The following is a 23,361-nucleotide window of genomic DNA, read 5'->3' on the forward strand; positions in this document are numbered from 1 at the left end:
CATGGGGAAATAAGGGGAAATTGATTCAGATTGGTGAAGCAGATTTTTGGGTCAAGAAAGGTGCAAAGGCAGAAAACACACAGGACAGAAACTGTGAGAGGGCTACAAGTAAACAGAATATAAAATGTGTTTCCATTCAAAGCAACAAACAAACAAACATATTTATTTCTTTTATGGACATTATAAATATCTGTAGTGAAATTTTCCCATTACTATATCATGCAGTGTTTTAAAGAGTTCACACAGAGTACAGACTGTTGGGTTTTTCATTCAAAGTGATATTAGAAAGGCTCCACATGTGGATTATTGACTGTTTATGCAGAAATAGATGAATACACATCATTTCAGTACAATTCAGACCTGCCAGTCGTAACAATGCATGCAAATAAAATAGCTTAACCAAAGCCTCATGAGCACAGGTGTAATCAAAGCCCCTACTGTCCCCTTTAATAAGAGAGCATTCCTGGAGTAATTGAGTCGTCACATGGAATATCCGAAATGCAAAACAATTATGATTGTTTTGCATTATATCATCTCAAACAGGGAGTTTAATCATTAAGTGGGTGCATAATTCTAGTATGCCATTAACTTCAAAGCTTGTAAAAGACAATTTTGAGGATCTGTGTCACAAAACAGAGCACATCGTTCTGCTGAGAAAAGGCAAATGACAAATATTCTTAATTCATTCCTCAATGCATTTTTAATTAGAAGCCTTGAGTAAAACCGAAAAACCACAGGAGAACCAATTACCAACCTGTGACAATGTCCATGTATATGTTATAATACTCTTTATAAAGGGGCTTAATATTGTATTGTTGCAAATGGTAATTATTGATTTTTTTTTTTTATGTATTGTTTGTTTAATCAGACACACATTCCTAGAGGTGATAATTTGAATTTTTCAAACAACACAAGGCTCAATTATGTTGACAGCATTGTTACTATGTCCTGCCTCCAGCATATGGACCTGAAATATGCTTTGAATTATCCTATTTTGTAACATAACTGTACTGAACAAAGTGTAATGATTTTATACTCGAAATTAACTGAAATTCTCACAAAACCTTTAACTCAGATGACCTTGTTAAGGGGTAATGGTGAGCTAGTCAGCGAGCAATTATGTATTATATATTGTACCATCTATTCAAATCCAACAATGTTTTGCTTAAAAAGCTGCCAGCTTTTGAAAGTGATTGATGGAAACGGGACTGTAAGACGAAATTAATACATTCAAACTCCGTATAAAGCAGATTTGGGTGAGAATTATCTGTTGGTTTAACTACAATCGAAAGACATTTGATCAATCAAAAATATTGTTGTAGAGCTTGCATATAACTGATATAAGTTGGATTTTTCTATTTAATGTAACCTTAAGTCAAGCCGAGTTGATGCAGAGGTCTATGCTGAAAATAAATATACATTATAAATGCTCTGATAGTTCAAGCAAAGTATTTTTTGAAACTGTGTAGAATAAATTAAGTCAAGGTAAGTTTAATCACATCTTAACAGGCTATGAAAAAGAGAAGAATCCTGGTCTGTATATAGCTATTGTTTAATAGATCAGCCTGTCTATTTGTGTTTATATTAAGAACATCAATTCAAAGTGAGAACTGTTACTTGTTTGGGCTCAAAATGATATATCGAGGCACACATTCTACACACAGGGGCTTTAAGTAGCAGAGAATGTGAAGTACAGTCCAGTAAATGTATTTGTCTGGTTCTCCCAAGTGGGAAGCCATTGCCATCTATCCTTGGTAATGTGGTCAATCACGCTGTGTGTGGCTTTTACTCTGTTCCAACTAGCTGGGGCCAACACTGTTGGATAGAATTTCAGTGTGAACGTGACAAAACAAACGGCATATAGAAACCTAGCACGGGAACTCTCTCCTGGGAGGCTGTTTTCTTGCCAGTGACTTAAACTATTAAGACAGTATGGCCAATGACATGTAGGGATTCATGTCTGACTGTTTATTTTATATATAGCTTGTTTCAGATGTTGACATTATAAAAGGTCTGTTAAAATCAATTATTCATGTGACATTTCAGCCGGTTTAACTCTTAATCTGTTGATTGTAGTCATGTAGTCATATGTGATGCATCAGCTGCCATTAACATTTACAGCTTTGCCTTAACATCCATGCAGTTGTCTGATGTCTTAGTCTGTGTTTACATACGTGATGAGCCACTGTGAAGAGAGATAAGAAATACTAGAGAAATAGAACAAATTTGATTAATTCCTATGTGGGTTTAACACTGTGCAGTATGGATAGAGAATATTATATGGCATAGTATACTGTCTGAATATCTGCCTTCAAATAAGATCCAATCTCTCACACACACACACACACACACACACACACACACACACACACACACACACACACACACACACACACACACACACACACACACACACACACACACACACACACACACACACACACACACACACACACACACACACACACACACACACACACACACACACACACACACAGAGGACCCATCAGAGTTCTATTTTCTATGCATGGAGGATTTTGCCAAAAGGCCTGTGCTGGTATTCATCATTTCAAAGGACCATTTGCCTTTGAACTCCCATAAGCAAGCATAATCTGTTGTGATAGATTCACACACTCATACACAAACACATAAACCATACGAGTACACACATACACACATTTCCTTCAGGCCCTTGAAGGAAGAGCCTTTCCTCCCAAACCCCCTATTTCTATCACTGTTCCCAAAACAGCATGGCAAAACATCCCGGAGGCAATACTTTGGATTACGACGTCTCCCTGTTTCTTCCTCTTTGAGCCATAACTTTGCAGCCTCCTTGTCTGGCAATGGGGACAGTTTTGTTTTTAAATATTAACCTTATAAAACCACTGCTTTGAAAAAAAACATTAAAACAAAAAAGCCACACAAAAACATGACTCAGTCGGGAGCATAACAACGCTAAATCTTTAGCCAAGAAAGGCTTCAGTGGCATTCACATATATATGAATATATATAATGTCATAAAGGTAAAAGAAAAAGGATTCTTTACCTTAGCAATTGTAAATAAAAATCACTCACCCTGTTATAATTGCTTAGCCAGTGAGTGAGTACATACTATATAAGCACACACTCAAAACAAGTCGGGATTTAAAACGGTTATTATTAAAAAAGAACAAAGCAGCCAGCAATTGTTTTACAAGCCGTCTTGTGTGTTAGTTTGTGTCCATTGATGCCATTATTCCATTATTCCAATGTTATGCTGAGAACGCAGCAAGCACACATTTAATAACTGGAATTAATATTCCGTTCTAATGTCAATGCTTTCATATTAAGTGGTTTTCAAAAGTGACACTTTAAAGAAACATTAACATCGCACCGTGGCAATATATGTGCCTGAAGTGTAGTTTCAAAATGCCAAAGAGTTTTCCTTTCATAAAGCTGATCACATCTAATGGGTAGATGTAAGTATTTTCATCTCAAATGTTTGAATCTGGAAACCTCCTCTGTGATAGGCTGAGGTAGCTGTTGGCCAAAACCTCCCTCTCTGTTTTGTCAGAGTCTGGTATTGAGAGCTTATTTCAAGCTAGTCTGTCCTTTTCCACTCCAATGCAGCCTGATGAAGATGTTTCAGCTGGGCAGCCTGAGCCAGATTGGAATAAAGTCCCGAGATACCTTTGATACTAGAATTAGATGGGGCTGCACCAGTGACTTATTGCTGTTCTTGACAAGGTATAGACCCAACAGGTAATCTCAGAGACAAAAGCTGAAGACCTCCACAGCAGGACTTCTTAGCAATCTAAAACGAGCCAACCATGGAGGAAGCATAGAAGTCCAACCTAAAGGCGTTGCTAGGCTACGACCCAGCACGATTTCTGGTGTGAGCGTTGAGGAGTGGGCATGACTGCAATGGCTGACCAGAGGTGACCATGAAACTGAAAAGTATGCAGGAGATTAAGCAGTGAGCATAAGCAGGCGGTACATATGGAGGTTGTTGCATTCACGCCATGTCAGCAGAAAAGTTAGAATGGAAACTATTTCCCACTACTCCAAATTGGAAGTGTTCATGCATTATTCCAATTTGTTTACACCCATAACTACTATTGTCACACTATAGAATCATGGAAAGTAAGCCCAATTTAGCCATTTGCATTGTGGTATGTATTTTGTTGAATTCCAATAACGAGTGAAACAAATAGTTTTTACAGTAGGTCTTGTGTACAACATTAGACAGGAGAAAGAAAAAGGAAAGCAGCAAACTGTCAAACCAACTATAGGGACAATGGTGCATTGAGCAAAATGCTAACATCAGCAGGCTAACATGTTCACAATGATAAAGCTAATTCATTCCTCAAAAAAGTGTTTACAATGTTTACTATCTTAGTTCAGCATGCTAACTCTACTATTTAGCACCACTAGAGATCAGTAGTTAAGGCCTCAAACAAAGTGAAATGTTATTTAAAACTAAGAAAAGTTAAGCTGTAGCTAATGGAGGCTAGCGTGTATGTTTTTCTACTCAACTGCTCCTATAGTATTAGTATTAGTCCAATTATTAATTAAGTAGAGGAGGGAGTAACTTGGTCACTACAAGAGCATAATGGAAGAACAGAAAACATAAATGCAGTGAGAAAGTGTACATATAAAAGTTGTTTTTGAAAATGGTGATCCATGAAAAGACAGAGAGACATGCTGGTCTGGGTGTATCATGTAAATGGAGATGGTACTAACCAGGACACACTGCTATGTTGCAGAGTTTGGTCTGAGTCTCGGGATATCCACAAGCCATTGCCGCGCTTCCGTTTACACACTTCCTGGTTCGAGTCCTGGAGCCCCGCCCACAGGTCACAGAGCACAGACTCCATGACGACCACTCCTCCCAAAGCCCATGCACTGCAAACACCCACAAACATACGCACAACATGGGGATGGGAGATGAGGGATTGGTCGGAGCATCCCATCGCAGGCAGGAGGGTTAGAGAATGGGAGAAACATGAGATATCGAATGAGTCTGAGAGCACATTCCTTAAAAAAAACATGAAGGAGGTGAACTTCTGACCTCAACAAAAAAACATTCCAGTTTCAATGGACAACAAGCATTGAGAATGAAGCCGCACTGACATGCTGCTACATGAAAGAGAATGGAGGTTAGGATCGGGCGCTTTTTGAAGTCATGCAGCTTGAGTCATGATAACGAATGTGGAAAGTTTACCTCTGAAAGTATTAAAGCTTTCAGTTAGTATGTAGAGGTACCCAGACGATCCAACACTCAACTGACTTCAAACACGCCACACACCAATTAAAGAATCCAAATGTTTCTCATCCTTTTCCCTCCCTTTTGCTTTGTATTATCTCTATTGCACATTTCAACCCTTGTTTTTTACATCAACTAACAATGAAATACATTGATTAAAAGAATACATGAGAAGAGTTGCCCAACATTTTTGCAGACAATGTGAATTTTTGTGATGCTGCTTTACTGACACCAGGTCTTTGCATGTCTTATTTCACAGTATTCAAGCTTTGTTAGGTTGGCATATTGTGCCATTTAAGAGAAAAACTAATATAAACAAACATTCAAAAAGGGCTGAAATCATTTGAGGCTGTCTAAAACAACCTTTGGGTATGATTATGTTGAGACAGATAGAGGAACAATTATACAAAATGAATGTTTATTAGGAGACACCAAAAAAGGAAACAATGACATAAGACGAAAAGAGGAATGAATGAAAACAGATACATTTGTGAAAGGAGGAGAGTGAATGTGAAAGAACACAACAAGATATGGGCTCAAAACGTTTATCAGACTTTGGGATAAAAGAAAAAAGGCCAAGAAAAACAACGTTTTTTCGAAAAACACTGAAAGCCTCAGACAGAGACCAGAGGAGATTAAGCCGTGTTGAAAGACATGGACAAAAGAGAGAGGTGAACATTTGAAGAGATGCTGAACGAAATATAGAAACCAAGATATAAGGATGGGAAGGGAGAGAAAGTTAGAGACAGCAGGATGAAGATTGCTGGTCCTGTGTTGAGCAAAGCTAAATAAATTATGGCGATAAATAATTTAGCCGACTCTGTGAAGCGAGGCTCAGAGGAGCAGGAGTAGAAGGCTGAGATGGAGCGAGAGTTATGGTATTAAAAAGTACAGAGATATAGAGAGCTGGTAAATAGTGAAATATCCTCAATTTAAGTTAAAAAGATGGTATCAGTGCTTCTTAATAAAGCTGCTCTACAAAATGGCTATACCGTATGTTGCAAGAGTAGAAGGAAAAAAGCAGCATGGGGATTGTATCCGTACTTTAGTCTTAAACTTTATGAAATGCCTTTTCCAGCTCAAAAGTGGGCCGTGCTGAAATGAAGTACAAGCAAGTAGATGTTAACTTAGCAAATATGTATTTTTTAAAAAGCTTCCACTACACAAAAAAACTTCTAACGTAGAGAATAGTGGTTAAATATTAACCCATACTTCTGTAAGTGCTGCATAGCAAACCGATGGATAAAGCTAACGTTTGTTCGCTCATTTTAAATATTGAGGACTTATCTTTGAGGATACTTCATTAATGAGCTGTTTAATATTGATTTCACATTGCATACCCCCAAAAGCAAAACATAACTCAAGTTACAATGGCAATAACTTTTTATTGTATCGGACTAAATAGCAGAATAGCGCCGGCTAGGTTAGCGTCAATCTTGGAACCGTTTGCTATCAGTTTGAGCAAGATTCGGGGACAAACCAAAAACAAGTTATCAAGACTGTAAGAATAATTAAAAATAGCTAAAGTGCAATCCAATCATTTTGGTAGTTTTAAGTCGTACTCTGGCCAGCAATGAACAACCAGTGCAATCTTTTATTTATTTTAAATTTCATTATCATGTTACTGGTTTGAAAGCATTTTTTTTATTGCAGTATAAAAGGCAATGTTGGGTTCTTAATACCGAAATTAGTCTGGTATCAAATATGGAATAAGACTGATTTCCAAGTCCTGATAAAAATAAAATATAATCCTCAAAGTGAGGCAGATTTCGTAGGTGTTGCTCATCCCACACTGCCAAACTTTTTCAGAACACAGAAGCAACGTGATACAATAACAAGTTCAAAAATAAATAAAAATACAGTCAATCAGCTCAGTAGGAGCAATTTTAACCTCCCTTTTTTCTAGGACACTACAAGATTGCTTTGTAGGACATTACTTATTCATTGAAATCGAATCTTCATCTATCAAACCCAGTACAAAAAAACACACACTTCAGTCGCAGTTCTGTTATTTAGCATATTTTTAGTTTTTACTTCGACACTACAAGATTGCTTGTAAGACATTACTTATTCATCCAAATGTAATCTCCATCTCTCAAACCAAGAACTGAAGTCTGACTGTGCAAAGCCAATCATTTAGCCTATAAAGCCAAGCAAGAGCAGCTTTGGGTCTAAGACACATTAGTGGAAAAAATATAAGTTGGAGATAGGAGGACATGGGTAGAAAAAGATAAGCAAATAAAAGAGTAACAAACACGATACAAATGTCTTCAGAGACAGCATTTAGGATGTTCTTACACCACCTATTGGTGACAGAGTAATCACTCCCCATCCAGTTGTATTTCCAGTCATAAAAAAAGTAGTTCTTTGAAAAATATTGTCTATATTAACAACACCATTAACATAAAACAGCTCTTTGTAGTTCAACTGTGCACATTAAAAAGGGATGTTATTGCCACCCGTGTTGCAGTCACAGAGGGAGATGGAAAAGAACATGTTTAAAGCAGCAGGAAAAAATAAAAATAAATAACAAATTGATGAACCTTGAAACCCCAAAGTGACAGATATATCTCTTAACACCCATTCACAAAGTCAATGAACGCCAGATATTCATCTTTGCAAGAGAATGGTGAAAAAGTGTGTCGGCTGAAAAAAAGTGCTCAAATAAAAGGTGGCATATAGAATGAATTACTCCTGGCCTGGGTTTCTAAATCAAATGCAAATAGGCTCAAAGAGAAAGGAGAAAATGTCCATGCACACTTTTCTTTATTCAAACATGCACACACACTTAGCAGGACACACATTCACACCACAGAGAATACAGCTATGCCTAATTAGGATGCAAAACTACCACTCTCGTCTTTAATATCTATTTCATTTCAAATATAAGTACTAATGATGGATGATGTAAAAAGATATCAGCTTTAACTTTTTCTAGCTTTTGCAAATGCATATTCTCTAATTGGACACATGCATGATATTGATCCTAAGAATGCATCATTAGTAGCAGTTTCCTCTGGTTGCTGCATTATATAAAGCTGCTTATAAGGCTCTGTGCAAGTCTAATTTTGTGTGTTCTTCTGCCATTAGTTCATGTATCCTCGCATGCACCCTGGGTCTCTTTTCTAAATCATTCCCGGAAGTGTGATGGAGCAGCGATTGACTACGCACTGACCCACACACACTGTGTTTATAATGCACAATTGTTCCGCTCCATATTTTAAATGTCACTGAATCTATGGTAAATGAGCAGTAGCTAAACGGAACAGAAGTAGAGGGATACTACTTTACTTTGCACGCCTTGGGGCATAAAAGATTTCAGTACATATTTCAAAAAAAGTTAATTTGCCAAAGCAATTACTGCCTAGTTTGCTTTGTCAAGATTCAGTGCATTACTTAAAATGGATTATCTGTATCACCTTAATTTAGGAGTTTTATCCTTGAGAAAACAAGGAGATTTTTTTTGTTTTCTATTTTCACTTCATTGGCTTTCTGTCCAAGCTACTTTTCTTTGATGTTCCCTAACTTGTGCAGACACACATACACGCATGCACAGAGATGTGCCCAGAGACATATCCACCCACACTCATAAAATACCAATACATCCAAGTCCTAACTTTTGCACAAACACAAATAAATGTTAAAAAAAGCCGAAAATAGAACATTCTGGCCAACTGAATTTAAGTATGCAGACTGTACTCTCCCCACCTCAGGATACTCTGGGAGAAACTGTGAAATAGTGAGCGTGTTCACACTTTGCTTGTGTGCCTTGTATATTTTTGAGTGCATAATATGCATATGAAACAGAATAGAAGATGTTTATTTAGAACATTTTCCTTGCAGGTCTTTCAGATAAATCAGTGAGCTAGCTCGATTGGCCGTCATGTTCTAAACATCAGGGTTGAAAAGGCTCATGCTTGCATGCGTGAGCTGTTTATGTGTCGGATTTTCTCGGATTCAAACTGCATATGTTTGATCTTAGAGCATTTGATGTATAAGCAAGGGAAACATTATATTGAGATTGTTACATATGCATGTCATGTCTTTTTGTTAGGCTTTAATCTAAGAGCAAATAGATCAACCAATCCAACAAACAGATTTTAAATCAGAATAAAAAAAAAGAAAACTATTAAAAAAAATTATATCACATCAAGTTCATTAAACACTTGTATGTCTCTTTGCTTACACCCCCACATTCTAAGTCTACTTGAATTTGGTGTGATCCCATTCAGGCAATCCCAGAGGTGCCCCCCCACCCCTCCAGAACCACGTCCGGAAACATCAGAGGAGTGGGGGAATAAATGAAATAATAAACAGCACATAACACAACAACCAATATCCCATCAAAGGAGCGGCTGAGGATATTAATTTCGACACTGAATGGAAAATGAGGCACTTAGATATACAAATCGCGTTGGTGCATTTGCATAAAAACAAGATTAGCATATGCACCGACAGGGAAGGGGAAAATCTGCTTCTCGTTTCTCCATTTTCATATTTTCTTTATGGTTTTAGAGACTTCAATAAGCACTGAATGACACCTACATCTTAAGTGAAAGCACAAGTGTGCAAATAAAAAATATGCAAACTCATACCAACAAACAGAAATCGCAATTGAAACTCACTGTTTTGCACTTGAAGTATAATGATAAATAAGTATCTATTAAATAACAATAGCAACACATTATACATTGTGCACACTTAGAAGCAAAGACCTTGAATGAGCAAAAATGTGGCACAGAGGAATTAACATAGGGAAAGCTTGTGACATTTGAAAATGTTGTCTAATTTGAAGGTTTTCCAATAAAATAGTTCCTCATCCACTTATTTTCAAGCAATGTGTGGAAAGGACCTGTCCAAAGGTGGCACTCTTTTTAGAGGCTGATGCCCAATGACCCCATCCAATGCTTTGACGATGACACGTAGACAGCAGTCTCTCCTTTTTAATTATTATTATTTTTGTAAGTTATGGGCTCATACTTTTCAATTCATAATCCGTCATATAAAAACATCACTGTTATCATTAGAATGGAACTATATGGAGGACATTGGTGCTGTTGTTCTGTGATGCACTTTCTCAGGTGCCACAGGGATCAGAGATGTTAGCCTACAGATGTAAAAAGAAAATAGAGAATCATGCCTTCTTCCTTCCGTTAAGGAACATACTTGTTCAGGCGCTTAAACACTGCTATATTTAAGGAGCCAAGAATCTAATTTCCAGGTTTTGACAGGTTCACACGTGGAAAAAATATCCAAGGCGAGATTTTCCACTGTTCATTTTGGTCCACTGGGGTGTTTCTTCATGTGAAGCACCATGGAAGTAGACAGGCAACACAATGTGAAGCTAGCAGATACCTTGACTGTCTCCATTGTGGTTAAGACTGTAGCGCCAGAGCCTTGAGCTTGAAAGAGTACTGCATTGATTGAACTTAGCACCAACGTAAGACTCTCGGGCTCACAATGGACAGTTAAAAAGTATCAAAATTGATGCAGCAGAACAAGAGATATTGCCTTTTTGTGCCATACATTTTTCTCCCCTGTCAAGCCTTGGCACCTACATTGCCTGTAATGCAACTAAAGTGCCAACAGTTCGGTCTGAGTTGCGGGTGTGTCACGCTATATGTTACAGAGCAACACTGAATCTTGGTCCTTACTGGAGCTGAAAGTACTGAATCAGGATTTCATTTCAAATGCAATCAGGACAACCAATCAAACCAGAACAAGACGGGAAGCACTTCAACATTTCATCTAGTGAAGACCTACACAGGCAATCAAACCCAGAGCAGAACTCACATTATTCAGAATGAGAGGAACACAAGTTCCCCCAGCGACTTGATCTGGCTTGATTGTGTTGTGTGTTGCTGAGGTACTCATCAGTTTGATCCAGCCTTTTTGGAGCAAGCAGACAGGGTTGAATTGGCAGAGCAGGCTTGCATATGAACATTTTACTTGATCAGTTAAACATGTTTTGGAGAAGCCGTTGAATCTAAAATGTCAAATCAAAAGATGCAGTTGCTGTTGTTTACATGTTGATTTGATGTTTTAACTGTAATGCCAACATGCCAAGGGTGATTTTATGGTTGTATTCTTCTTAAATGTCCATGTAAGCTTAGTAAATGTTACCGTTCATTGTTAATCAAACATCAGCTAAGTATTCATTATACCAAATGCATGCATGCGTAGATATAGAAAATACAATGGAAATAGGAGCAATGCTGAACGGAAAAGTAAAAGAGGAGAGCTACATATAGAGAATCCAGGAAGTATGAACTTCTGAGCTGTGGAAAGTCTAATAGACTTGCTGACATTGAGCTTAGGTGTCACGTCTGTCTCCCCCTCTCTCTTCCTCACTCTCCCTCTCTCTCAACTGGCCAGCAGTGTGAATCGAAATGACAAAATTAGATTCTCATTCTGTGGGTTATTTTCTGCTTGGTTAGATTGTGTTTTGGCTGAGTAGATCCCATGTGATGTGTGTGTGTGTGTGTGTGTGTGTGTGTGTGTTGTGGTGTGGTGTGGTGTGTGTGTGTGTGTGTGTGTGTGTGTGTGTGTGTGTGTGTGTGTGTGTGTGTGTGTGTGTGTGTGTGTGTGTGTGTGTGTGTGTGTGTGTGTGTGTGTGTGTGTGTGTGTGTGTGTTGTGTGTGTGTGTGTGTGTGTATGTGTGTATGTGTGTGTGTGTGTGTGTGTATATGTGTGGGTGAGTTTATGTGTGTGTGCATGTGCTTGCCGCCTACCTTCCTCCAAAGTGACAGAGTTTTCACACTGTCATTATTTTTCTTCAGTTTTACAGCTTTCCTAACACATTCTAAACAGACAAGTAAATGCTGCACGGGTGAGTGAGGCGCTTAGCACAGAGCTTATGTTTAAAAGCTGCCTTTAGTCAATCTGCACGTTTAAAAAAACTAAACCAAACCGTAGCCTGGAGTAAATTCACATACTGTATGTATTCGGTCATTATTTTTGCAACAATGCTAAACCGTTTTCATTTATTTTTCCCTTATTAGATAAGCCGGGGGCATATCCCAAAACACCATATGGGTAGAAAAGCACCCTGTAGAAGTCAGCAGGGACTGAAGAAATTAAGAAAAAGAGGCTTCCGTGGCAGTTATTTCAACCCCTTGCTTAATTAAACGGCACAAAATACAAAGAACAAAATAAAACCCTTGTTATTTTGTGTTTGTAAGACGACGTTTCTAACCTGTTGGCTCCACTCTGGGATTTCAGGGAATGCTGAAAGTTAGTGAACATACCTGAGCCAGAGATGCCCGGATCGCCCGGACAGGAAGCGGTGTTGTTGCACATGCGTGTTTCCCGCAGGGCTCCGCTGCATAGTGTCCCATAGGGAGAGGAAACGCATGATCGCGTCCTCACTTGCCAGCCTTGCCCGCATGTAAGAGAACACACACTCCACTGAGACCACTCCTCTGCCGCAGGGTCGCCTGAAGAGCAAGACGGAGGTGGACAGAGACAGGGTCATTCTCAATGATTCTAGTTTAGGGATTTTACCGCTTCTGAGAGAGTGAAAACTGAAGAGGCAGTTGTTTTGGGAATGATCACAGCCTACTGAAACAACAGCTTATCGTAAAAAAAACAAGGCTTTAAACCAAAGTAATAAAGCATGGGGGATGCAACAGGTGACAACACATCCATGTAGGTCTAGACATGCATGTTCATATTGTCTCGTTAGATTTGTAAGTGTTTATACTGTGTGATTGTAATACTTTTACCATGGGGGGTAATACAGCCAAAAAAAGCCACAACAAAAACGGAGCTACCGTAACTGTGAGTGGACAGCACTTAATTCTCCCTCCAAATGCTCCCAGGACCGAACAAGTCATCACGTTTGCTTTATTGATTCATGTTGGCAATTCTAGGTTTATTTACTGAAATAAAATGAAAATCCCTACAGTAGGACGGCAGTGACACGTTGCATTATTACAGTGGTACAATAAAAGAAAAACTCAATTGTAATGCATACATTTGTCAAGAGAAAAGCCTGGGACTTTTCAACAGACTCTTTCTAGTTATAGGATTAGTGTTTCTTTTCCCCCTGATAAAAGCACAAGATATTTATTCTGAGCTCGGTTTACAAAGGGTACATTTTTTCAAGGGTGTAATCTTGACATAAACTACGATGCTCTGTCATTACCCAATAGTCTGTATGATATTCCTGCAGAACCAAGTATGGGGGATTCGATTCAAGCTCCTTAATGTGAATACACCTTGATGAATATTCATAAGGATGATGATCCTGTTCAATCAAATGAATACTCATGGAATTATGATAACACAAGATCTCCCAGATAATCCAAGAAGGATTGCTTTAGTTGTTAATTTAGTGGCAAAGATTGGGATGTTTTGTGGGGGATTGTGAGTTCTGCAGGCGGCTGGGAAGAGACTCCCACTGTTCCTTCCGAGTTACGCCCTTGACAGCGAGAAAAAAAAGTGTGAAGTCATCGCGCTTCTCTCTTTCTAAATTGTTTATGAGCGCCGTGTCCTTTGATCGAGGCGTCATCACATGGCAAAGAAGGAAATCAAATTAATTGCATGTCCTTTAATCGCATAACATCTCCATTAGCATGCCGTGAGTCAGGGCTTAAGCTCATCACACATGCCTGGAGGAGTGGAAGAATGGGGAGAAGAGGGGTGGGGGGAGGATGAGAAGGACAAGACAGAGCCAGGGGTTTCCCTTGTGGTAGGGACTCCCTCCTCCACACACTGGGAGCTATGAATATGTAAATGTGTGTGTGTTTATATGTGTATGCTTATGGGCACAAATGTGTGTATGACCTATTCTAATGCGGGTGAATCAGCCACCATGTAATGTCATGTATGTATAAGGCAGATTCCTCTGCTTATATAAACTACATGTGACATATTCAATATGGATTATGTCATAAATAATTCCATTTGTCATTTGCAATCCTATTCATTATGTACGATTCGCACACACGCAACGGCCAACTACAGTAGCCGCCCCGGAGATCAGACAGGCTTCGGAAGGTGAATGTATAGAAATTATTTATAAGGAACTTTTTTATTTAGTGACATACACCGCCTGTTCAGTTGAATTCTTGCGTCCCAGGCTGGACTCATGCACACATACTCACCAGTTTGTGCCTGAAACACACCTGGCTGGTCAGCTGATCGAGGTCTCTGGGTCTTCACCTTCAGATCATCATCATCATATGGGTCTGAAATGGAAACATTTTAGATTTTACTTACATTTACTTTTCAGCTTGTATTGAATAGCACTGCTGGATATAGGTAATGCAGCACGAAGTTGAACTCTAAGAGCATAAATGCTGGTGTGTAGATATCAACCTCCTTTACTACAAATATTTGTGCCAAGACATACAGATCGTTGTTTTTAAAGCTGTAGTCAACAAGTCTTCATAAGCATCGATATGTACTTTGTACATTCAGAGAATTTTAAAAAAGCAGGTTTTTTAGTACACCCAAACACGACTCTGGCAAAATAATATACAGACGCCTACATTTCCTTGGCTTGCTCCCTGTTACAGAATATTTAAAGCACACACCGATACATTTCAGCACACATCGTACTGAAATGTAACAGAACGTCAAGTCTACAGTATAATCTCAGAAAATCAGGTGGATGCTTACCGTCTCATTAGAGGCAAAGCATGAAATGTCAATTAAATATAGGTTGAAATGCAATGTGAGGAACGATAAGTAAGCAAGCTATAAAAAAAGCCTTGACATGGTTATGAAATTGTACAAATAGTAAAAGCTACATTGGAGAATGGCCTGGATCTGATTTGTCAGAGAGCTTATTTATATTAGAACACCTCATATAAGTGTAGAGCAATAAGGATTTGTCGAAACAGAACAATTGCCTAGAGGAAGTATGGAGAAAGCGAAATCATGCAACATATCTAAGTCAGTTTATCTCAATTGGTACAAACATACGGAGGCACAGTCTGTTCTGATCTGTGCAAATTGATTTGTAGGCTTAGTTTCAGCAACTCAAGACTTAATCAACTCCCTCGGCAGTAGAAACAATCTTTGATTCAACAGATCAGTTTTTATACTTGGGTACTTTTTGCCTATGGGATTTTCTTCATTGCTTGAAATTACATGAAGCAGCTGAAACATACAGTTCACATGAAAATGTCATTGTGTGTGAATTAGAGTGCAAAAGTGAGATTTCCCACATTAACTTCTGTCAAAAGGTTGGCCTGAGGAAGAACACAGACATGAATGCACTAGAAATCCTTGCCACGCACGCACGCACGCACGCACGCGCGCGCGCACACACACACACACACACACACACACACACACACACACACACACACACACACACACACACACACACACACACACACACACACACACACACACACACACACACACACACACAATATGGATGGATGGGAATCGTAGTTAGGGTCTGATTGTTCAAGCGCCCATCACAAACAGCACTCTAATTTGGCCTTTTACAAAAATAACCCTTTGAAAGGGTCTAGATCTCGCCTTTTGATCGATGGTGTCTAACTCTCCCTCCCATTCGCTTGTGTTGTGCTTCATTCTCAGCAGGACCACTTGTGCTTTAAGGCCAAAGAAAAATATTCTTTCTGTGAAACAATGTGATAGTTGTGTTTTTGTGCTGTGTAGATAATATCTGCATCTGGCCCTTGTTAAAACAAACGATGCATGAGGGTGTTTTTTCTCTATATTGAGACGAGCAAATGGTGCAACAACGCTCTGAAAGTATTTCGAAGACATATTTTATCTAGTCGACTCTTTGCCTAAAAAAGACTTGTAAAATACTGTTGCGTTTCATGTGACAATCAAACAGAAAGTAGTGCTGCACATACCAGCAGCTCTGGGATTCACAGGTTTTTATTAGCTATAGTCGGGTCAGAGCACAGTACAAACGCCCACTTGCTGAGCTGCAGGTTTTACAGTAATATCTTACACCTAAAACCTTGTGCAAGGACATATTGCTCCTACTCTGAGCTAGATATTTGTAGCTTGCAATCGACAGTCCCTGTCAGGGTGCGTGGAAAAGGTAGGACCCAAATACAGTATTAACAAAAAAGGCCGATGACAAAATAAAACAAGAGACAAGCTTAGCATTACCAAAACAGGGGAGCACGAGTAAATAATCCAGGACCAAAACTTCAAGGACAAACATGGAGCGTGACGTGAAGGGAAAGACAAACAATGAACCGACACCAAACACAATAAGAGACAAGACTAAATACAGGGAGGGGTAATCACGAGACGAGAAACAGCCGGGTAGGGAAGGAGAAACACAAGGGCAACAGGTGAACACAATCAGACACACCAGGGAAACTAACGACAGGGAGAAAAGAACAGCAAAACCCATTACCAGACACAAAAAACTAAAACTGTGACATGACACAAGACAAGCTGTGTGGGATGGTACTGGAGCACGGTACCATGGCTGTGTGGGATGGGACTGGAGCACGGTACCATGGCTGTGTGGACCGGTACTGGAGCAGGGACCATGGCACGGAGCAGAAGTACGAGCTGGCTTCCTGCTGCTGGGACCGGAAACAGAAGCCGCGACCATGACTGTGTGGGCCGGTACTGGTGCATGGATCCATGGCTGTGTGGGATGGTACTGGAGGACGAGGTGGCTTCCTGACCTTGCATTTTTTAGAGGTCTTTTGGAGGCTCCGTGGACCTCCAAACGCCAGGCCAGACCCCAAGAAAGGGTCAGAGGCTCGAGACAAGCTTTCAGGGCTGCTTGTAAAAGTTTAAAGCCACTCAGGCAACAAGCTCCTGAGCCCGGGCTTGCGAGCAACCTCCTGGCGTGCCTCCTTCAAAGCAGCCTCTTTAGCCCGTCTGGATGAGGCTGCCAACCAAGTATAAAAAATGTACTCTAGGGCGTACTTCCAAGAAAGGGTCAGAGGCTCAAGACAAGCTTTCAGGGCTGCTTGTAAAAGTTGTAAGCCACTCAAGCAACGAGCTACTGAGCCAGGGCGTGCGAGCAACCTCCTGGCGTGCCTCCTTCAAAGCAGCCTCTTTAGCCCGTCTGGATGAGGCTGTCAACCAAGTATAAAAAATGTACTCTAGGGCGTACTTGAGGTGATCCGCCTGTTGAGCCAACGAAAAAGAAACTGCTGAGTCCATTACTGGTCGGTTCATTCTGTCAGGGTGCGTGGAAAAGGTAGGACCCAAATGCAGTATTAACTAAAAAGCGAGCTTTAATTTACAAAAAAGCCGATGACAAAATAAAACAAGAGACAAAGTTAGCATTACCAAAACAGGGGAGCACGAGTAAATAATCCAGGACCAAAACTTCAAGGACAAACATGGAGCATGACATGAAGGGAAAGACAAACAATGAACCGACACCGAACACAATAACAGACAAGTCTAAATACAGGGAGGGGTAATCACGAAACAAGAAACAGCCGGGCAGGGAAGGAGAAACACAAGGGCAACAGGTGAACACAATCAGACAATCAGACACACCAGGGAAACTAACGACAGGGAGGAAAACACAGGGAGATAAGAACAGCAAAACAAAACCCATTACCAGATAATGTGTCGACGTGTGTACGGTGATGTGATCACACCACACACACACACCCCCCACACACACAACCCACGACGCTACCCTACCAACACACCACACACACCACACACACTATCACACAACACACACACACCACACCACCCACACCACCACGACACCCAACACTCAATGGGTAGTCGGATTTCGACGTTCACGACGGACTGATATACAACAGACACCAAAATGTCCTGAACTGCAAGTTTTGTGATCATAAAATTGTCTCCGTCCGTAACCAGTAACTGTACGGTGTTTGTGGGGGTGTTGGGGGTGTGATGCGGTCAGCGGCGGTCGTGGTGTTGTTGTGTCCGGGGTGTGTGTGTTGTTTTGTAGGTGATGATGATTGTGTGGTGTGTTGTGTGTCGGTGTGTGTGTGTGGAGTACACCACGTCTTCTATACGTTGTGGCGTTGTCTGTGTTTGGGTGTAGCGGTTGGGTGGGCTGTATGTAGTATCATAAGTGGATGTGTAATTCGGTTGTAAGATGTGTAGAGGTGTGTTGCGTACAGGAGACAACAGTACAGGGAGAGAAAAAGGGAACGCCACACAGGGGAGACGAAGAGCAGATGGTACAACAGTGACGGTCATCGGCTACAGTGTCACGGACAGGATAACTTACGTCGTCGGCTGGGCTTTTTCTCCTTCACTGGGCCTGTCTTCTCCTCCTCCCGGCTGCCCCCGCCTTTCGCTCAGTTTTGTTCGCTTCTTCAGCCTGGCATTACATAAATGCGTTCTGTGACCTGTCATACAGCTATAACTAAAGATCTTATATTGTTTACGTACCAACGACATCGGGATTGCATGACTTCGATGTCACCTTGTGTCACCCGACCTGGGGAAACGTTGTACAAACCGATCACGAATAACAGGGTGTGTTTTGTAAAGTCCCCCCTTAATGGCCATGACGTTTACACGCACGAGAGTAAGCCTGCTACTGTGACCAACCCTTTAGGGGGACTTTTTTCAGCAAAGGTGGCAATCAATCTTTTCGTCGTGTTTTTGATTTTTAGTAGCTCCCTCGTAACACCGAACGTATACTCCACCACAGCCGTGTACTCTCAAAGTCGACGTTCATAGTTTGCGAGCGAAAATCCTCTCCACCACAGCTCTAGCCTGATGGACATGTCGTTGTGGCCGGGTGCGAGAAACCCCTGTCAGTCTCTACTGGATCTACGGACTCGACTGTCCTCTCTTGTCGTTTTCTCCACAGAGTCTAATATACTGCGTGTGTATTTCTCGGTATATTGAGTGGAAAACAACCCTTCTTATATCTAACAATTTCTAAGCCTGGTGGAATATTTATGTACAGCTTGTTAAAACCGTTTAAACGGAGGAAAGCCACTCTTACAAGTATGTATCGACCTCAGTCCTGCAAAATAAAATCGAAGTCGTGCTGTCTGCGGGTTCTTCGTATACCCTTGTCGATCGTTACTCGCTTCCAAAAAATTTCCTTGGAAATTGTTAGGATGTTTCTAATAAGCAAATGAAGCGTATGTGTTCAGGATTTTTCATCTTTCCTGAGTACTGTGGCGGCTGGTACTATGGTAAGGTCCAACGATTATCCCAACACTAGCGTGTACTTACCATGCGTTTGGACTGTTGAACATGTACTGTTGTTCTTGGTACTCCCAACAATCAGACCAATTTTGGTGGCCATTGTATTTCATCAGGAAGCCAGAAATGAGAAGGACAAGCACATGGTACTCCCGATTCGTATCCGATGTCACGTATGGCCTGAGGTCGATGTCTATGAATTTCGTGTCTGTCCTTCTCACACCACCTAGGAGACGCGCGATGTAGAAACTTCTTTCGTGTAGAGAGACATAGACGGAAAATGTTTAGAACTACTGTTGTATAAATATTGTGTTTTTTACCATGTTTGCTTACTAGTAGTGGTAGAATGCTTGGAAACGTCGAGTCGGACAAACGGCTCTTTGGCCACTTCTCCTACCGCTCACTTTCGCACTCCAGACACACTTTTGGTCTGGGATTGACAGGACAGGAGCAGGAGGTATCTCAGGAAACTCCCTATTTCTAGTTGTCCAATGGACATGCACATAAGAACTTACACAGATAAGACGAAAACAGATAGAGTAAAATACTTTCAAGCACGGAGTTCGAGAAATCACAACTCACAGATATTACAAGTAAACTTGTCACTAGAGGTCTTTTGACAAGCGACATTTTGTTTTATGTAAGAGTAAGAGTTTGAAACGATTCCCTCCGAAGAAACAAATGAGACCTATCATACCGTTATGTACTTGGATAACTTCGCAGGCGGTAACCACCTATTTATCTGTCTAATTGTTACCCGACTTTAAGGTACATAATCTCCTAGTTATATGGGTTTATACTGGTAACATGGGAAGAAATCCCGATGATTTCCATTATGCATCCCTAGGACGTAACGATGATGATCTAGAATCAGTTCGTGCTAGAAGAAAAGACCTTTATGTGTTATTTAATTATTAAGTTTATATATGTAAATAAAGATTTTGATAAATAAACAGAACGGTTTTAAGGAACCTCGGTCTTGTATGACATCAAATGATTCAGCGGATACTTGTTGACGCAAATAGGCGGAAAACTGGTTTGGACTTTCCTTTACGTCTTTTTCAGTTTGAATTCCGTGTTCTTACTAAGAATACAGTGCTGATTGAGTACCGTCTGTACGAAGTACGTATGATGTAAACTGGATCTAACGGAGGTCTATATTGTACCTTTCGTGTAAGGATTGACGGATACAAGGTCAACCCTGTGGTGACGAAGGCGTACCTGGACTCCGTCAGACTCTTCTCCTCCCTACGACGACAATAGCCAATATTCCTCCACTTCTATGTTCAACTTTAGCAAGACCAATTGCGGGAGAATGACATCTTGTGTGACTTTGTGAATCGACAGGTCTATCGGTGAATTACGTCATATGCATCATTGCCGGGAATTGCTTTTGCTGTTAAGCCGGCATCCAGGAATAGGGAGACATTAGGCGTAGTCACTCCAAGCGCTTACATCAGTTCCTTAGAGACACTCCGATGAACTTTACAGCTTGTATGGGTGTACTAAAACAGTTTGCTAGTGAATTATTATACAACTCACCAACCAACCTGAGGTATAAGAGTATAGTGGGTAATATTATAGGTCACCTAGGTGTTCGATGGGTCTTGTACATTTAGTCAACTTCATGCAACGTTCTACCTTCTTCGCCTCTGTGTCCGTTCATCTGTCCCTCTCGACCTCCCAATTGTTCGATACTGATAGCAGATTTGGACTGGAAGTCTGAGGATCGTGGACGATACTTCGTCCAACGAACGCATCGATCAGCACACAACAGTTTATGTGAGACGATTTGTAGTTGCGTCTTACTCTATCGTATTGATTACGGCTCGCTGTGTGTAACAGAAGCATAACTCACTTTGGTCATTCTGCGCTACATTACCTCTGTCGAGTTCATCTTCGTCGCTTATCGTTCTTTGTGCAGTTAAGTTGACCGGATATACATCGGGCTCTGTTTCATTTAGGTTCACATAACGGTATCGACATAGCCACACGAACACATAGTGGCAACGGATACGAGAAGTTCTCTCCCCTAGCCGACTGCGTAGCGGCTCCGGTCCGCGAGCTTCCCGAGTCTCCCGTCAGCACATCTGCTCTACTCCGCACGTATCGCCTGCGGGCAGTTAGATCCTCTGCGCAGTCCTACTATCTAGACTCCGCGCTCGAGAGCATTCGTCACACTCGATGTACTTGATACTGTTCGTGTACGCTCCAGTTTGCAATCTCTCCTCAGTACCTCCTGTTCGTTCGGAGTATTAGTCGCGTTTTACTTTGTGAGTCGTTCGAGTCCTATACCCTTACTAATACCTCCATCTCATACACGTGAAACCTTTACACAAAATTACTGGTCTTTCACTACGCTCATCTGTGCGTAAATTGTCGCGAACGATTGCATCTATGGTAACCAATGTCCAACGTTCGTAAACATATACTGTTGTTTCGACCTTTTCTTTCGGCTCACTTGCCGTCCGGTATCCTAGTCGCGCTGGTCATGTAGAATAAAGTTCTGTATCTCCTTCATCCTTTTTCTGTCGTCTGTTACATCCTCGTGGAACTGCCTTTGGTCTAGCTTCTGTGCTGTCTCAACTCTTTGTGCTGTCCTTAGTACACAATGCGATCTATTTAAGATAGTACGGGTGTTATCTCTACATCTTTGCAGTCTCGACACGTTACGCTAGACTCGTTGACGGCGCGCAGATGACCACAGTCCACCGCGCCGCACGTGGTCAAGCGTCATCTAATATGTGTTGGTCACTATTACGAGTAGCATTTAAATTGAGACCATGTTAGGTGACCGATTGCGAGACTAAGGTTTCGTTGTTAGTTGTCTCTCCATGCATGAAACAAGTCCTCTGTCTTTTAGTGCTCTGTAAAGACACTTGAGTACTCTTTACCCGTGACTATTTAGTAGTCCTCGAATCGTTCAACCCTGTCTTATGTCGCGCTGTTATGAGGTTATGGTAAGGCACTTGTAGATATTTTATTGAAGCCTGAAGATACTCTGTAGATCTAGACGTCTCAGGTCCGAAATCGGTACTAAGTCATTCTCTGTCTGAATAGTCCATGCCAGACTATGTCGACGTCAGTCTGTCTTTCTGTCGCCTATGTCTGTCTGAAACCCTGTCTTCTCCTTTGCACGCTACTACAACGAGAAGCCAATTCCGATCCAGAGCTACCTATCTCATACTCGGTACGAGACTCTCGGACCTAGACGTGTTCGCAGCGAGAACTCGATTTACATTGTACCATAGCCCGTGCATATTGCAATTGGTATCAGATGATATGGTAGCAGCATGTCCGACGCCAGATTTACGGTCTGGATGTGTACACGTTTAATCGTTAGACCTGTTCTTCCTGCTTCGTCTCGTCTGGACCGTTCACGTAGACCGGAAATATCGTAACTCTACACTTCTTTTGTGTCGTCGGTTCTCGCGTCGTCCCGTGTCTTAGTTATAGATGCCTCCTAATGGTGAAGGCTTTGCTTGTTCTACCAACTCTCATAAACTTGTACCACAAGTCGAAAAGCTAGCTTTATGTCAAAAGATTCTCTGTCTTTCGGGTATACTTCTGCTTAACCTGTATGGAACATACGTTCTGAGTGGCTCGTTAGTACTAAGCAGCTCTTACTTATTATCTAGAACTCTGCACTTTAGATTATACTCTACGAGAGTTAACGTGTCTTGCTATAATTAATATCTAACAACTATTGGTCTTATGCCAGTTGATTTCACCTAAATGTTGCCTACTCTGTCTCTTAAGTGTCACCTGTTTCAAGACCGAATTCAGGGGATAATTAGTCTGTATGCAAGTCATTGTTATGTAAACGTATTACGAGGTTACTGGGTTAACTACAATTTGGGAGCTTGTATATTACTTAGTTGTCGGCACTCTTTTGGAATGTACAGGTGACTTCTATAGAGTGCCATATCGACCACGAGAATCAGGGTGAAATTTATGAACACAGTGCTAAGGATACAGTACAGTGCCAAAAT

The 23,361-nt window shown here is 40.9% G+C and overlaps 1 protein-coding gene across 1 annotated transcript in view; it reads right to left on the reverse strand.

Annotated features, from left to right (window-relative positions):
* LOC104952719 (brain-specific angiogenesis inhibitor 2-like) overlaps positions 1-16,891 on the reverse strand; it is a 70,337-nt gene extending 53,446 nt beyond the window's left edge. Inside the window, exons 1-4 of the mRNA XM_010779583.1 lie at positions 16,675-16,891; positions 14,353-14,436; positions 12,493-12,681; positions 4,723-4,884 (exon numbers count right to left, since the gene is read on the reverse strand). Coding sequence (XP_010777885.1) covers positions 4,723-4,884; positions 12,493-12,681; positions 14,353-14,436; positions 16,675-16,891 — 652 coding nt within the window. The remainder of the gene's footprint in view (positions 1-4,722; positions 4,885-12,492; positions 12,682-14,352; positions 14,437-16,674) is intronic.
* Positions 16,892-23,361: the final 6,470 nt, after the last annotated feature.

Source organism: Notothenia coriiceps, unplaced genomic scaffold (assembly GCF_000735185.1).
Source record: "Notothenia coriiceps isolate Sejong01 unplaced genomic scaffold, NC01 NC01_scaffold00020471, whole genome shotgun sequence".
Taxonomy (NCBI): domain Eukaryota; kingdom Metazoa; phylum Chordata; class Actinopteri; order Perciformes; family Nototheniidae; genus Notothenia; species Notothenia coriiceps.